At 38.1% G+C, this 16,246-nt stretch overlaps 1 protein-coding gene across 5 annotated transcripts in view; it reads right to left on the reverse strand.

Moving 5' to 3' along the window:
- The window catches only part of fermt2 (fermitin family member 2), a 40,568-nt gene extending 24,322 nt beyond the window's left edge, over nt 1-16,246 (reverse strand). For 2 of the 5 annotated variants that reach the window (XM_024290277.2, XM_036209890.1), the window contains exons 1-2: nt 16,020-16,246; nt 13,684-13,841 (exon numbers count right to left, since the gene is read on the reverse strand). In XM_024290277.2, the coding sequence (XP_024146045.1) occupies nt 13,684-13,840 (157 nt within the window). In that variant the 5' untranslated portion in view covers nt 13,841; nt 16,020-16,246. The remainder of the gene's footprint in view (nt 1-13,683; nt 13,842-16,019) is intronic. The other 3 variants (XM_024290434.2, XM_024290362.2, XM_024290513.2) reach the window with 2 other exon arrangements.

The raw sequence follows: 16,246 nt of genomic DNA on the forward strand, positions 1-16,246 counted from the left end.
AGACTCACATACCTTGCAGGCTTTTGCTCTGTAAAGGCTCAGCGCCACACAGACAGACCTGTGATCTCATGGTGTACATGTGAGACCTCAAGAAGCAAGAACAAAACATTTGCTTTGCTCCTCACCTGGTTTAGACCTGGACTCATATTCTATTAGATAAACATTTCAGGAAACGCTAAAGAGGCACAACTCCTTACTAATCATATTTATTTATTTATTAGTTGTACAATGCATCTACGTCATAGCTCCTTTAGTTGTAGAATGAATGAGACTACAAGACTACAAATGGATCGAGTATCAAAACTAGAGATTTTACTTGAATGTTGAAGTTTTTATTAAAGCACTTCAGCTGCTTCTATCAACCAACCAACGCTTTGATTGCATCTGCAGCTTATCCTCAGCATCACTGAGTCGCCATGGCCACAGAAGTCTAATAATTTCTGTCACCCATAAATCAAAACATTTTATAAGACCAGTTTTATCTCCAGAACTGCAACATCAGTGTTGGGGCTTAAAAGGAACATAACGTAATAAAGAAGAGCAGCTTCTTGATCAGATATGGAAAAATAAAAAAATGAGAAAAAATGACAAAGCTGACGTTTTTGACACAAAAATATCAAAAGAGAGAAAGAACTGTGTAGATTTAGAGGATGATCTGACCTTCCCAATTTTATTGTTTGAATACAGATCACGTATTTTGATTTATTAAAACAAGATGAAAACAGAGAAAAAGTTATATACAATAGGGTACGCAAGTTGGGCATAAATAAAAACAATTCCAGAGTGAATTCAAGAACTAAACTGAACTGTGTTAAGATGTAGTAGAAAAGTAGATGTAGAAAATCCCACTCCAGCTTTTTTCTATTGTAAAATCGTTCCCAGCACATGATCCTGGTGCTGTCATTGGCATGTTTACATTAAAAGTAGAGTCATCTGGACCCTACAAGACAGCGTGCTGAACTTTTTTTTTCAATAATTTATCTTCACCAGTTATCTTCACTGGGGTCCAATCCTGTCCACCTTTGTCATGGGAGGGATCAAACATCAATGTAACAGTGGGGTCATCTGGACCCCATAAGAGCCCGAGGGTTAATTATAATTATCAGTTTTTAGACCAAATAAAAAACCCTGTCATTTTTAAGACATATTTTCTGCAGAACAGCAGTAGTTCATTAGAAATTTGCCTCTGATTTGAGGATGGGAATGTTGGCACGGAAGTTAGCCTCGCTAGTTTACCATCAGCCCTTTGTTTATACTCTTTTCCGCTAGCTTATAGCACCTCACAAGCCCAAGCTAGCATCAGCGTACCAAAAAAAAAAAAAAAAAGAAAAAGAAAAAAAGAGCAATATCAGAGCAATCCAGCCGTACAGGTTGGAGGCCATGTCAGCTGAGGAAAACGAAGACGTACATGGATCAATTTATCTGCAAATGGATTAATCAGAGTTGTAGAGAAGAGACATTTTGATCCACCCATGGCAGTTACAGCATCACAAACTCAAGTTTTTTCATCTGCCCCTGATCCAACACAATTTAATCTTAAGTTTTAATCTTAAATTATTTTATACATGCCTGCCTTCATTAGAAAAATGCTACAAGAACATGTTAAAAACTCCAAAGATACAATTTTAATTGGAGTGGATCATTATCAATGTCAATTCAAGCCATGTTGTTATAAATTATTTTATAACATTAAACAAACTTTATAAATGTTAAAAGTTTATGTTTTAAACTCTGTGTATGTACATTTATATTTAGAAAAGTTAAAGAACAAGTTCATTTAACAAAATTATAAATATAATATTACAGCACATTAGTACACTTTCATCAGCCAATATGTCCAAGATACATTTTGACGCAATTTATATCATTTCTACCCAATATTAATTTTATTATCTGTTTTATGTGCTATTTTCAGTATTATTTTATAGGTTATCTGGTTACTCTAAATTAATGAATTAATTAATTAAATGTAGGTGTGCAAGTGTGGCCATGAGACAGACTAGTGACTGGTGACCTGCACCCCCTGACCCCGAAAAAGACAAAACGGGTTTAGAAAATGAATAAAAGTCTTGTTCTAGTGGACAAAATTAAACTGGATATTCTATTTGCTTTAAACCATTTAGACAAAAATATACTTTTCAATCATTCTTTTTCTGTTTCCACTTATTCCTGTGCAGAGTCACAGATGCTGCTGGAATCTATTACATCTACTTGCAGGGCAAAGGTGAGGAACAACCTGGACAGCTCGTCGGTCCACTGCAGGGTCACATATACAATTTAGACACACTAATCAACCTATGAACCATGGTTTGGGACTGTGGGAGGAAGTCCCAATGGAAAACCAAAGCATGCACATGGGGAGAACATGCAAACTCCTCATAAAAGAACCCAGTCGGTATTCAAACTTTCACCGTGAGCCAAGAGTGCTAACCACCAACTGCAGCTGTTGCAGTTTTGACCTATTTTCAACAAAAGACACATGCATTAATTGTGAACGCTGGCATTAGAACTGTGTCAGAAAAACACGGAATGAGTGGAAAAGACTGTAAAATCCCACCGAATACAGAAAATAGCAGCTATAAATATTCAAACACTGATTAAGACAGAAGATTAAGAAGAGAAGTGACCAACACTGAGAAGAGTTGAGGGCGACTGTTGTTTGTCAAGCTGTTGGTTTTATGCTGTTGTATAAACTGGGAAACCACTTGGATATTTGGTGCCAACCATTCCCAGTTTTCCGGGTCTGTGCGACATACTTGAGCAGCAGGAGGGCTAGCTGTCATCGCTGCTTCCTGATGCCTCAGCTGTGCAGAACACAGCTTCATTGCTACCATCAGCATAACTACACCCTCAAGTTTCCTACAAGCTATTAAAAGGCCGAACTAATGAGAGGGAGCATGGAGGAAAAAGAAAAAAAAAAGAAAATAATCTTAAATGTATTTTCATAACTTTGCCTGCAGTTTTTCCTACATGAACCTTGTAATTTCTGGTGTCTGAGCTGAAACGGCTAACATTTACATCTGGCACTCGTGTCTCTACCACAGACCATACTCTATAGAAGCTCTCTCACACTCAGGTCTACATTTCTCCCACATAATCTGCAGCATGAATGCATGGACAGGCCGATCTTGGTTACAACACGGCTCCCTGTGGTCCCTGCTTCTTTATGATGGTCCAAAACCTCGTTGGACAGAACCTCCCCAGTCCCTGCTTGTGCATTCACTCAGTGGTTGGATGTGTTGTGATTGGATAATGCCAGCTGAGATGGGCTTGCATTGGACTCTTTCAGTAATAAGGTGGTAACTCAATCCACAGAGAGAAGGAGAGAGGGTCAACGGCATCTAGCAGCTAAAAATACAGTCTGCCAAGTCTGACGTAATGCAGCAGCCAGGAATGGGGGGGCCTAAGTAATTGGGTTCATCAAATGTGGACCAACATTCTGTGTGCGTACGTGCAAAGCATAATGTGAAGGGCTTGAGAGAAAAGGGGGGAGGCAAAAAGGACGAGAAACCATGTGAAAAATGATAGATTGAAGTATACTTCTGTTAAAAAAGGTTTATACATTCATCAATACAGGCGTTTATTTCAGCTAAATTACTGAATATATTCAGACAAACAGTGCTTCTCATGTACCACCACAAACCAGGACTGCTACCATTCTTTTAAATAAACAGAATAAAATAACTTTTGAAACAGGCAATCAACAGAATCAAGCATGAAGTGATTTGTTGCACTCGGTTTTAAAGGCTTTTACTGTGACAATATTAGAGACTGAAGAGTGCCCCCTTTCTTCTCCCTCACATCACTTCTGCTCAGAGTATCTGAGCTGTTTACATAAAAAGGCAGCTATGTTTATGGAGGGCCGTCTTCGAGGCAGAGGAGACAGGACAACATTGGGGAGGATGAGGAAAGTGGAATGAAGGAAGGGAGGGATGAAGAGGACAAGCAGAGGACATGGGAGGAGCTCATCACTGCAACAAGCTGCAGAACAGCAAGGAACAAAAGGCTGTTGGGAAAAAGAATAAAACGGAATGTAAGGAAGGATACGTGTTTTTATCAAACATACCCCTAGTACTTTTTAACTTTAGACACAGTTGCTTTTCATTTTTACATTCTAAGATATCAATAAATGAGCAAATAAATTGGAAAAAACTAATTATTTGTTTTTTATTCCATTACTATTTAATTAATGAGAAAAAACATAAGACTATAAAACTTTAACTTATATGTATTCTTACACAAGCTCAGCCATGTTAATCATGGTCTTGCCTAGATGTATGGTATGGTGCCCATTTGAAAAGCGTGACGGCTTCTCTTAACCACACAATACAGGGATTGAAATCACATTAATAAACCAATTCATGATTCAATGGATTCCTAATTTTTTAAATTGAAACTAACCAATATAGATATCAATAGTATTTTGTCTGTGAAAAAAAAGACTTTAACGAAAAATTGATTCATTGATTTGATGAATTAATATTGATTTTTTTCCAGGACAGATCAATTCAACATCAATTGATTTTTTTAAGCCCAGCCCTAAGAGGCATCAGCTTAGCATGTCTTTTGTCATGTAAAGATTTGACTAAAAGTGAACATTTTAGAAAACAAGAGAGTAAAAATGTTGTAAACCTAGAAGAACTTCTTATTTTTAGTGTAAATTCATAAAAAAATATTAGTAGAAAAATATATTTTTAGATGCATCGATTATGATCCATAAACAATTCAGAATTATTTTAAGAATTTTAAATTACTGATCATCAAAACATGCATATGATTTGAAGTAAAAGCAACAAGCGGAACTAAATGTGAAGCATTTTTCGCTCTGAGGTTTCTGAAGAGCACATAAACATGGTTGACCTTCCAGATTCAGTCATCCAACCAGCCCAGATTTTGCTTAAAGCAACAGTTTGTTAGGATTTCAGATTTTATAACGTCGAGGATCAATTGGACAAAAGCCACGTGGTGTGTAAGTTATGTCACATCAAAATCAATTATGTAGGGAACACTAACACATTTGCAAAATCATAATGTGCAGCAAGCCAGACACTTAATTTTTTTTTTTACATGAATTAAAGAGTGTTTCATTAAAGCTGGTCTAGTGATAAAATGTAAAATTTATCTTATTTAAGGTTGTTGAGTTCAGGGTAAAATTGTCCCTTTTGATTCAGTGAAAATTTTTTGATTATCAAACAAAATATATACTGTATACTATAAGTATACTGATTTTATCTTTACTTAATAATGCCCTTAAGTGGAGAAAAGCAAGTAATATTGGTCTTGTAGTAAAGAGAAAAAAACGCAGATCTGGGATGCATTGATAATTGTTTTATAAATTAATCGTTACCTTCTGAATTGTAATCGAATTGAATCGTGAGGTGCCTCATGATTCCCACCTCTAACCAACACTAATTATGAAAAAATATATTCTATTTTAATTAGAAAGGTATTGCTGTGATTGTTAAGAGAAAATCTATTAACCCTCAGATCAAAACATACATCTAAGTCGCTTTATATCAGACTAAGACATCAGCTGATAAAACGTTACAGGCTAGTGAAACTGCTCATGCCGTTTCCTTGGTGATCTCCGGCTGACGCCGCAGGGGCAACGGTGTGAGGTGACAGCTTGTTTCCATCCACAACAAAAACACAAAGCACAGGTTGGTTGGACTTCTCCTTCTATGATGATCCAGCTCTACAAAGTCTTTTTTAAAATACATTTCTCTTAAGAAGCAGGGTGAGGGTCTGCAATGACGAGAATAATAGTAGCCAACTGTTCAGTAGCAGCAGCAACTGTTACTGGCCTTTTGTAGCTGACAGTCTCATGATAGATATGGTTGTGCCAGAACAAAAACACACAACATGTTCTCTAAAGGCTGAAAGGGTGGCTGATGACAGTATCCGTGCCATGTGAGGAGATCAAAGTGTCCAGTGATGCTTGGCAACAATTTATGAAGATCTTTATGGTCATATCATTACAGGTTGGTGAGGGGAAAAAAAAGAGCAGACAGACCAGAATAAACCTGCTGCAAATAGCTCAAAGCAGAGGATACACCCTTAAGAGTGCAGAACACGAATGGTTAACATTCTGAATCTGAACTCCACACTGTCACAAAGTGATGAGAGGCTCATCTCATTTGACATAAACCAGTTGAACTCAGTTTTCCGCTCACATAAAGCTAAATTGGCTCGACAGCATTCAGCTGTTGGTCAGCAATGTTCTCCCTCTCGGATAAATTATTTGGAAACAGCTGGAGGATTTATTGTTTTATCCTCTTTGCTGAATGTCATAAAAGTGTTATTTATTCATCAAGAGAAAGTATTGATCTGAGACTGACTGCTATAATTTATTCCTGAAGAATAAAAAAATAATAATAAAAATAAAAGCTGTATATATGAAACTATATGAATACATAGTCCTTTTCTACAACTATTTATTCCACAGATTTCTTTTTAAATGGTTAAACTTTCATAACCCAAGATCTATTTGTTCTCAAATGTGCAATATATGTTACAATGCGGCAGATTAACATTTCTGTGCACTCAGTCTGCAGTGAAAACATGCAGAAAAATAAATAAATAATAATAGCAAAAAAAGTCATTAAACTTGGTTCTATATAATCTAATTTTAAGTGTTACAGTTAATATGCACTGAAATGCTTTAAACTTTATTTCCTTTGTTTTTTAATCAATTATTCATCAAATAAATTGCATCACAAATTAAACATAAAAAAAAACATTTGGTTGTAAATTATTAATTTGTAATTAATGTCAACAATAAAAGAGCTATTTTTTTAATAACTTTACATCAGGTAATGGAATCAAGCATCTCAAAATTAGTAAGTTTGTTTTTATAATAACTTTTTTCTTGTTAGCACTTAAAAAGCCTTGTTTGAAAGGTAAAAAACACAAATATATTAGGTCCAAGAGGTTTAAAAATTAATAATAATAATAACCCTTTCAAATTAGCTAAATGTTTATATTTATTTTATTTCAAAAGGTGAATCTACCCACAATTAATTAATATATAGCTATGCTAATGCATTTTTTTTTCTCTTACAAATATGAGATTAAATCAAATCCTTTTTTCCAGTATAAACAGGCCCTTCAGGTTTCCACTGAAACCTCCCATCGGGGCTCATCCCAGTCCTGGTTCATCTGACAGCTCAGCAGGAGATCAAATGGCTCTGCTCGAGATGAAGAACTTGGGCAAAAGAGTGGACAAAAATCCAATTTTACAAGTGAGACTTGATACTGAACCAGAAACAAAACCGCAAAAGCCGGTAAGAGCTTTTCCTCAGAGCGGGGTTCAAACAAAATCTGAACATGAAATTTAGGAGGAACCAGCCTCGCAGACCAGGAAAGACCGGAGAACTATTACACGAAGCCTCCTTAGAGACACAGTTTGTATCCATTTGTGTCATAATCCCGAGGCAGTAAAGCAGTGGGATACTCCGCCCTGACACAGCTTTATACAATTAAGTGTTCGGAGCCCGGGAGGAATAATGACATTAGAAAGAAACTCGGAATCTAAGATCAATGGAGAAGATGTACGACATTCATATCTACCATCCATGTTTACATCCTGCCAAACCATCAGGACCAGAAACTGTTAGTCTGGTACCTTCCACTTAAGTTAGACACTGTTACACAACTTAGGTGATCATGGAAAAAAAACTTCCTGAACACATAAAATACTCTGCAAATAAACAATACATTAATATAGACTTAATTACAGCAGATATGACAGAAAATCTTTAAAAAAAAAAAAAACAAATAAAAAACAATTAATCTCCACCAATCAGGGCTTTACAAAGTCCTGCTGCTTTGGGGAGTTACGAATGAAATGCAAACTGAAAACCTAAAGAAAAGCCTCCAGATCAGTTTACCACTGTGACACAAAGCTTTGGGGTGTTAATGCAACAATGTGGAGGTTTAATATTTCCTTTCCCTCCTTACACTGTTCTCTACAGACTATAGGAAGGTAAAAGGGACAGAAAAACAACTCGCTTCAGTTTCCTAGAAGAATCAATCAGAATTCATTTTACTGCATGTTTCAGATGCCAAACTGAGACGTGTTTAAAGGCTTCACATGATATAGGGAAAATCAATAAACAAGATATTTTTACAAGAGTAAACTTAGGTGTACATGTCTTCAAATATATACTTAAGAGTCTATTCAGACTGGAAAAATGATTTGTTCCGCTTGGTTTGTTTCAGATCGAGTCCTAAACTTTGCATTTGGTCTGTATTCAGACTGCCGCCAAGCGGACTTTTTCTGTTCCAGAACAAAACCACGTGACTGAGGATCTATTCAGTCATTGGCCAGGAATTATGAGGGTGGGGCAAAGCAACAAGAGTTAAATTACGGAAGTCCTACGCTTTGGAATCCTTGTCGGCATAGTTCACATATTTCAAACTTTATATATCACTGATTAATTTTGAACGTCTGTATCAACGTCAGTATCAACATCAGGTTCAACACTTTTTACTGCAACTTTGGTACGGCTGGGTCATGTTGAAGCCTCTCACTGGCTAGACGACAGCTATTACGGTAGGATGTCAAGTGTTTATGACAAATAGATTCTCCGGAAAACAGAGAGAAGCAATGTGTATCAGGTTAAAAGTTGTTTTAATGAGTCTGTATTCATCTGACCACATTTCAATTAGTTGCTGTGTCTCCTTATTGTGGTGATATGGGATTTTTTTTAACAGAAGTCCGAGGAATCCAAGACCAAAACGAAGTTCAGATCTATAGGAAACAAACCGAGACCAACTTGAAAGATGGGTCAGAGAGCAGTTCCTGATCCCAGACCAGGGTCCGCTTGCATGTATTCAGACTGAAAATTTGTTCCGGATTATCTGGATAAATAAACTCTGGTTCACATTAACCCTCATACTATCTTATGGGGTCCAGATAACCCCACTCTTACATTGATGTGTTATCCCTCCCATGACAAAAGTGAACAGGATTCCAGTGAAGACAAAAAAATTATTGAAAAAAAATGTTCAGCGTGCTGTGTTGTGGGGTCCAGATGACCCCACTTTTAATGTAAACATGCCTAGAATAGCACAAGGGTAGTAGTGTCAAATCTACCCTTCAGCTGAAACAGAAAGATTCAAAATTTCAATTATCAAAGTTCTCTAACAACCCAACAGATCACAGGTGGAAAAGCAAGTCCAGCTGGTTTATTTTCCTCATGTTTTCATCTTTATCACAAAAAGAATATCACAGAAAAATAATACAACTGTTGTGGTCTTTCTCAAAGTGGCTATGGTTGCTGTTCTATAAATGAAAAAGGTTTTCTTAGCCGCCGCATTTGTTTAATCAATACAAAACCTTTATAATTACTGTAACAACTATCTGGACCTTCTCAGCATTTCTAGCAAAAGAAAAGACCAGAATCTGGGAGTATGTGTGCAGACCGTTGACTGCAAAAAGATCACATCTGCGGTCTTGAGCCCCAAGGAGCACAATCACAGCAGCATCTTGGTAGGGAAACAGGAAAGCTCTGGCCTGGGCAGGACCACCACTTATACTAACTACTTCCTGTCAGAGAGATTAAACAGCATGATGGTCAGACAGACTGCCAGGTCATTTTTCACTACACACTGACAAATCTTTTAGACCCTTTCTGCTGTAACAATCCATGAATCTTATAACACACTGCAATATATCTGTTGTGAGTGTGTCACGGCAAAATGGTACAAACATAAAAAGTAGCATTGCAGCTGCACATCAATTCAATCCTGATGAAAAGAGACTTAAACCAAAAACCCACTCATCCTTCACCCTGAGTCAGGAAAAACGATGTCAGCCGCTACATTTCACCACAATCTAAGAAATATGCGACAATGACCAAAAAGGCAGGAAGGCAGAGAAAATGTAGAAGGTGCATTAAAAAAAAACCCAAAGGAAGTACAACATCCTGTTAAACAGCGCCTGTTTCCTAATGAAACCTGGACTCTATTGTCCAATCAAAGTCATCTCCTGGTGACCACCACATCCATAAAACGTATATTACAAACCGAAACTCATTATTATTATGCAAAAAAATGTTTTCAAGCAAAAGCTTACAGCAATTTCTAAGTGAAACTTGTAAAAGGGCTGAATCACATCCACTGATGTTGGCCCAAATGCAAGTTTTCACAGTCATCTGGAAAAAGTTGTCTGTGGCAGACTGGTGTTGGGTTCAATGCCCAAAACTCGCAGACCCCTGACTGGAAACAAGCACACGTACTAGCCGAGTCACACAAGGCCAATTATTTTGCTCAGGTTCTATTTTTGGAATAATGAACAGTCAGAGTACATGAACCTGGGTCAGAACTGAGTGTTCTTCTGTGTTTTTACTGATTAACAAACCTCTAGTACATCTGGTAAGTGTTTTAAAGTTGTTTATTTCAATACTTATGTCTCAAAACACTAAACGTTTTTTTTTCTTTTTTAATGTTTCTATATAAACTTTTTTTTCAAAGTTAAATATAGAGAGTAGAGCAAAAATGGGAGTAGAGGAAAAAAGAGGGAGGGTTTTAAAGAGAGTTAGATGAGGCAAGCAGCAGAGATTCCTCCAATGACAGCAGCCACCAGAGAGCAACATGCCAATCCCTGGAAGTCATTTCCTGCTTCATTGAAGACTTTTATGGAATTCTAGCAGCATGGTTAACGTCACAAACAGGAGAGACACCAAAAAGAGGCTCTCCTTAACCTCCTCCTCCTCTCCGGTTTTCCTTCCTTCTCTTCTCCACTTGTATCAAAAGCCAAAATAAGCGGTCATAACATCAGTACAACAACATTCTCAACCCTAATGCCTGTTTTTAGCTCGTAAACCCTGCTTTTTAAGTGGTTTGTACCATTATTGGAAATGTGTTGTTTCTATTATAAATGGACACTGTACTCTTAGAGGCGATCAAACCTAAAAGCTAATTCCTCAGTAAAGCTTTGAATTCAATAAAACAGCAGCAAGTTGTTGCTTTTTTTCAGATGTTTGTTGTCAAAGCCTAATGGAACATCTCTTAAAGAAAAGCATCAACAATGTCAGAGAAAGGAAGTGTGATGGAAAGCAATGGAATGATGAAAGGATTTACAAGTGCCAGGGACTGGGAGGTGCTTAATCAGCTGGCTTTAAATACTGCTCTGTGGGAGGTTTGCAGGAAAATGGAAGCCGTGTGCGTTATGGTGATCAATACTAAGTGCCTTCCTGGCATTTGTCTATTTAATCCATTATCGAAGGCCATCTGAGCCTCCAGTGTGGATAAGAGACCTGCAGAGCACATGAAGAGCCGATGATGGAAGCAGGATACATGTGGATGAAGCACACCCACCGACCCACGCAACCAGCCTCACATGGGGGAGCACGTGCTCCAGTACGAGCTATGTCCATCAGAAGAAGGAAATGAGCCGTTTTACAAAAATGTTACATTCTAAAGGGAACCACAGCTGAATGAAAAACTGAAATTTGAGCAACAAAGACGTTAAAAAGGAGATACATTTCAAAAATCAATCATAACAGATTCTTTTTGTACAGAAAAAAAAAAAAACTAAAACTACACCTTAAGGTATCAAGTATCACAAATTAAAACAATTTGTGGAAATAAAATCAGCTTAAGCAACCTTTACAATCCATCTGATACAATAATAAAGCACATCCAGACTTGGGAAGTTATAGGAAAACACTTTAGATAAGAGATTCTGATAAAGTTGATGACTACAAGTGAGTTTTTAGCTGCTGGACTGATGAGTCAAGTACAGATGAGCAAAAAGTCTTAAAACAAGTGTACAAAACTGATGGGAACAACTGTTGAAGAGAGATATCTTCTGAGCACCAAAGGGCTCACAATGAATGGAAACATGACCGGTTGAGAGACCATGTGGAAAACCCACATATAGGTTAACAATCACAACACAAAACAACTGGTTGTTTCAGGACAAAACAAGAAGAAATAAACACTCTCTAAAACACAAAACAAGATAGAGTTCTGCTACACAACAGGAAGTTTCCGTTAATTTGACAAATACTTCGCAGAACTCGTTCAAAACACGAAGACTTGAATGCATACATGGTAAAAGAACCAACTGCACATTTGTGAATTTGAATGAACAAGTCTAAGATGAACATACAAATACCAACATCCCCCAAGAAAAGCAGAAATTAGATGTAACCAAAGAGACAAAACTATAAAAACCCTCTAGAGACAAATAATGTCTCCATGTCAATAATAATAAAAGGAACTACAGAAAAATAAAACCATTACCTCACCAGTTCTGCTAGGACACAAGAAATAGACCATTAAAAAAAATCTCCAATGTTTTACCACTGGCTGAATCTGAATTGTTTCCCTACCCCTATAGCTACTCCCTATAGCTCCAATCAGGGCATTTGAAGCTGTAGGGGTGTCTGAAAGTGTTTTTTTAAAGGAGAAGTCAGTAGGGATGTGAGTAAGTAATGAGTTTTAGTTTTAATGTTATAAAACCAATAATGTGTTTTTCGATCGCTGGTAGTTGCGCGCTAACATAGATGACCGGCAACTATTGACATCATCAAGTGTTAGTAATGTCCGAATTTGAAGACCCTATTTTTCCTACATCTCTCCGCTTGGAGGAATAAATAGGAATAAGGAGAAGCCAAAGGGGTAGACAGGCAATTCCAAGTCGGCCAACGTTTCATTGAGAGAAGTCAGCAAAGGCATAAATAAAACTCCCAACAACAAGCTGGGTTTGAGAGGCATTCATGTCATCCCACACATGCAACCAACGCTGCCCTAGTCTAGCATAGATGCTGGCAAGCAATGACGATCAGAGAGAACAAAGACCTCACTTATGTGGCCGTCCAACAGGAGATCTAAAAACAGGATCATGGGCAGGGAATAAACCCTTGGAGCACTGCAGGAATTCTGTGCATCTGAGCACCATTGCCACACAGCAAACTGTCACTCCTAAACAGCTCTGACCTTTTCTCCACTATCAAACAAGGCAGTGTTCAAGTAGCTGGGACAGAGGGCTCTTATATGAGAACCAGAATTTGTCAAGTGCATATCTGCAGTTTCAGAACAGTGGAGGGAAGAGATGGGGGAGGGAAACCATGTGTGGCTGCTTTATACCTTGAGCTGCTAATGCATATGTGCTGCTCATTAACAAGGAGCAGAAGCACAGCTTCAGCACAGAAACAAATATTAACTTTCATGGTAAATAAATGATCTGCACAGATTTTTAAAAGACTGCTTTGTAACTCCAAAAACACTTTCTTTAGTGTTGCTTAACCAATCCCTACCCTGTGGTTTCATACATTTATTCAAGGTATTCTAGGAGAAAAACAAATGTAGCTCTTTTTTTTTATACTATTATGACAAAGTTGTGCAATGTAGTTATTCTCTTTGGTCGGTTTACAATATGTACTTTTCACAGTGTTTACCTTTGGTGGAATTCGGTTTCTTAATATGGTGTTTGTTTTGACCAAAAATGCTATTTATACCCAACAAATACAAGATAACACAAGTCAGGCTTTGATAACACAGAAACAGTGCAGGCAGCCCAGCATAACAAGGAATTATGTCTTTCAATTTAACTCATTTGCAGTGAAAAACAAGTCATGGTAAAGTGCTCTCACGAGTCAAAATTCTCCAGTCATGCCTTTATGTTCCCATTACATCTAAACCGATCTCAAAAGCAGTGTAGTGCGTGCATACCTAATTTTTCCACCAGTTTGAGCATAACTCCACCAATATGGATTTCCCCGGTGACCCTCAGCGACACGTCCCTGTGGAGGTCGGTGACATGCATCTTCAGCTCCCATGTGCCGTCGGCATAGCAGCCATCGGGCATCCGGATCCCATCCAGAGCCATCCTTACAGAAAGAAAGCCAAAAATTAGAGTAAACTTTTTCAATTTATGATCATATATAACTGTTGGGACATGAAACTATAAATGAAAAATTTGTTATTTTTCGCTTCTTGTGGGTGCAGCCCGTTTCATGATGTCAACCTATGACAGTTGTTGTGCCAAGGTAGTATCATACCAGAATGTATTTCTCCTGTTGTGGGAGGGGGTAAAAGCCCCATCAACTCTGGCTTGTATCAATTAAGCGACCTTGCATCATTCTCAGATACGTTTAGGATCCACTCCAAAAATGGCGTGCAGATTCCTACCAGAATGTTCTTTGGCGTATGCCACCGCACCAAGTTTAAACGCTAAATAGAATGAGCGTTTCTTGACAACACAAATACCACAGACAACCTGCGTCAACCGGGGGTGGGGTGTCTTAAAAGTGCGAGGCCACCTGTTAGACTCAGCAGAAACTGGAGACACAATTGGAAGATATTCGGTGTTGTGCATATAAAATGAAAGTGGTTTTTTGATAAGCGCTAGCTAAGCAGAAAAAGTGGGTGTTTGTGTTAGCCTGGGGCGGTGCTGGCAGCACAGACTCTTCTTGGAAGGGGCTATTCCTCATTTGTCTATGGGGATCCCCTTGTTTTGGGGGGCTGGTTCTCAGAGCGCAGGTTTTTAGAGGAATGAATCAAAATACCACTTTACGGTTGTTTGAAGTGATAAATAAACATTATAACACATTTAAATGCTAAAAAAGTTGATTTGGCATGGCGTAGCCCCTTTAAGACCTATTTTCGGCAGAGCAGCAGTAGTTCCTTATAAATTCACCACTGAGTTATAAGCAGAACTACTAGCTTACAGCCCCTCACAACCCCAACATGTTATCAGCGCAAATAGATCCATATACATTTTCCTCATCTGAGCTGGCATGTGGCTAATGTTAGCTCGAGTGAGGGGCTGTAAGCTAACGGAAGAGAGGGTATGTCTGAATTCACTACTCACTACATAGTGCACTATATGGTGCATTTGCCATCTTCTAGGGCTGTCCGAATCTATAATCGCAAAATCGAGTGTACAAGAAATGTACCCGACGTCTTTGCAAAAAACTAGGGGGCATCAATACTCGAATATAGACCACAATGCATTTAAATGTAATTGTTTAATAAACTGACCAGATTTTTTATCATCAGGACAGAGTGGAGTCACAAATAGACGTGGTGAAATGTTTGTATTGATTCGATTTTCACTTTCAAAAAAACAAAAAAAAAAAAAGTAGTGCACATCCTCTCAGAATTGCTTTTAAAATCTAGGGCACTAAATAATCTCGCACTACATAGGTTTATAGTAGTTAGGGATTAAAGTGGGAATTCAGACATAACCAGAATGTAAACAAAGGGATGATGGGATATCAGTGAAGGCTTACTTCCGCCCAACTGTCCCGCCCACAACTCAGAGGCGATTGAGTCTTGTCACTCTGCAGAAAATATGTTTTAAAAATATAAAACTTTTTGATTTTAAGAAAAAAATGCATGGTCTTAATTGAAATACTATTGGGAACAATTTAAAAATTAATCAAAAATAAAGTTGGAGTGCAACTTTGCCAGAACAGTTAAATAATGTAGATGCCGATATATTTTATAATAGTAGCTTAGCTTTTATTTATGATTTTGAACCCCCAAAAAGGAGGATTAAATCCAGTTTTGAACCCAATCTAGGAGTTTTAGTCGTAGGAAGTCGCCGCCAAAAAGTTTCCCTATAGCTTGTGTCAGTCTTTGAGAGGAGCCTGAGCTCCAGAGCTGAGCTCGACGGTGAAAACAGGCGAGAAAGACAACAGAACAAAGGCTTTGGGGCATTTAAAAAACATTTGGCGTCGCCCAACGCGCCGCTTCACCTGTTAAAAAGTAACGGTAAAGGCAGTCTCACAAATAAGCAGGGAGGTTAATTATGTAAGCACAGCCCGTTCAACAGCTCCCAGCTGCGAGCACGTTAGTCCTCCGCTAAAGGAGCAAGTTCACGAAGGAAAAAGTGGGAGGAAAAGGAGCAGAAAGCCGCTTTAGAGCGGGGGAAAACAGTCAAAATATTACCCCAAAGTAAGAAAAAGCTAAACCGACAAGAAAATGTGTTTTTTAAAAATCTATTTCATAGCGTCCGGCGAGCAAAGCTTCTGAGGACGAAAGATTTAAATGTGGACACTCACCTTCACCGAGACGAAAAACACTCAAACTGTTTGCAACACGGTTCAAAGCGACTTATCCGTTCCTTAAATCATGTATTGTGTCTTTTCTGGGAGCAAATACGGGAACAAAAGCCCAGGAGAACTCGCTAAAGAAGAAGAAGTGAAGTATCCCAAACAGTTTTCCAGCCAGCGTCGGTTTAATGGAGTCCTGCCCTCCGTCTTTCTCCCTCCCTCCCTCCGTCCCTCCA

Source organism: Oryzias melastigma, linkage group LG22 (genome assembly GCF_002922805.2).
Source record: "Oryzias melastigma strain HK-1 linkage group LG22, ASM292280v2, whole genome shotgun sequence".
Lineage (NCBI taxonomy): Eukaryota > Metazoa > Chordata > Actinopteri > Beloniformes > Adrianichthyidae > Oryzias > Oryzias melastigma.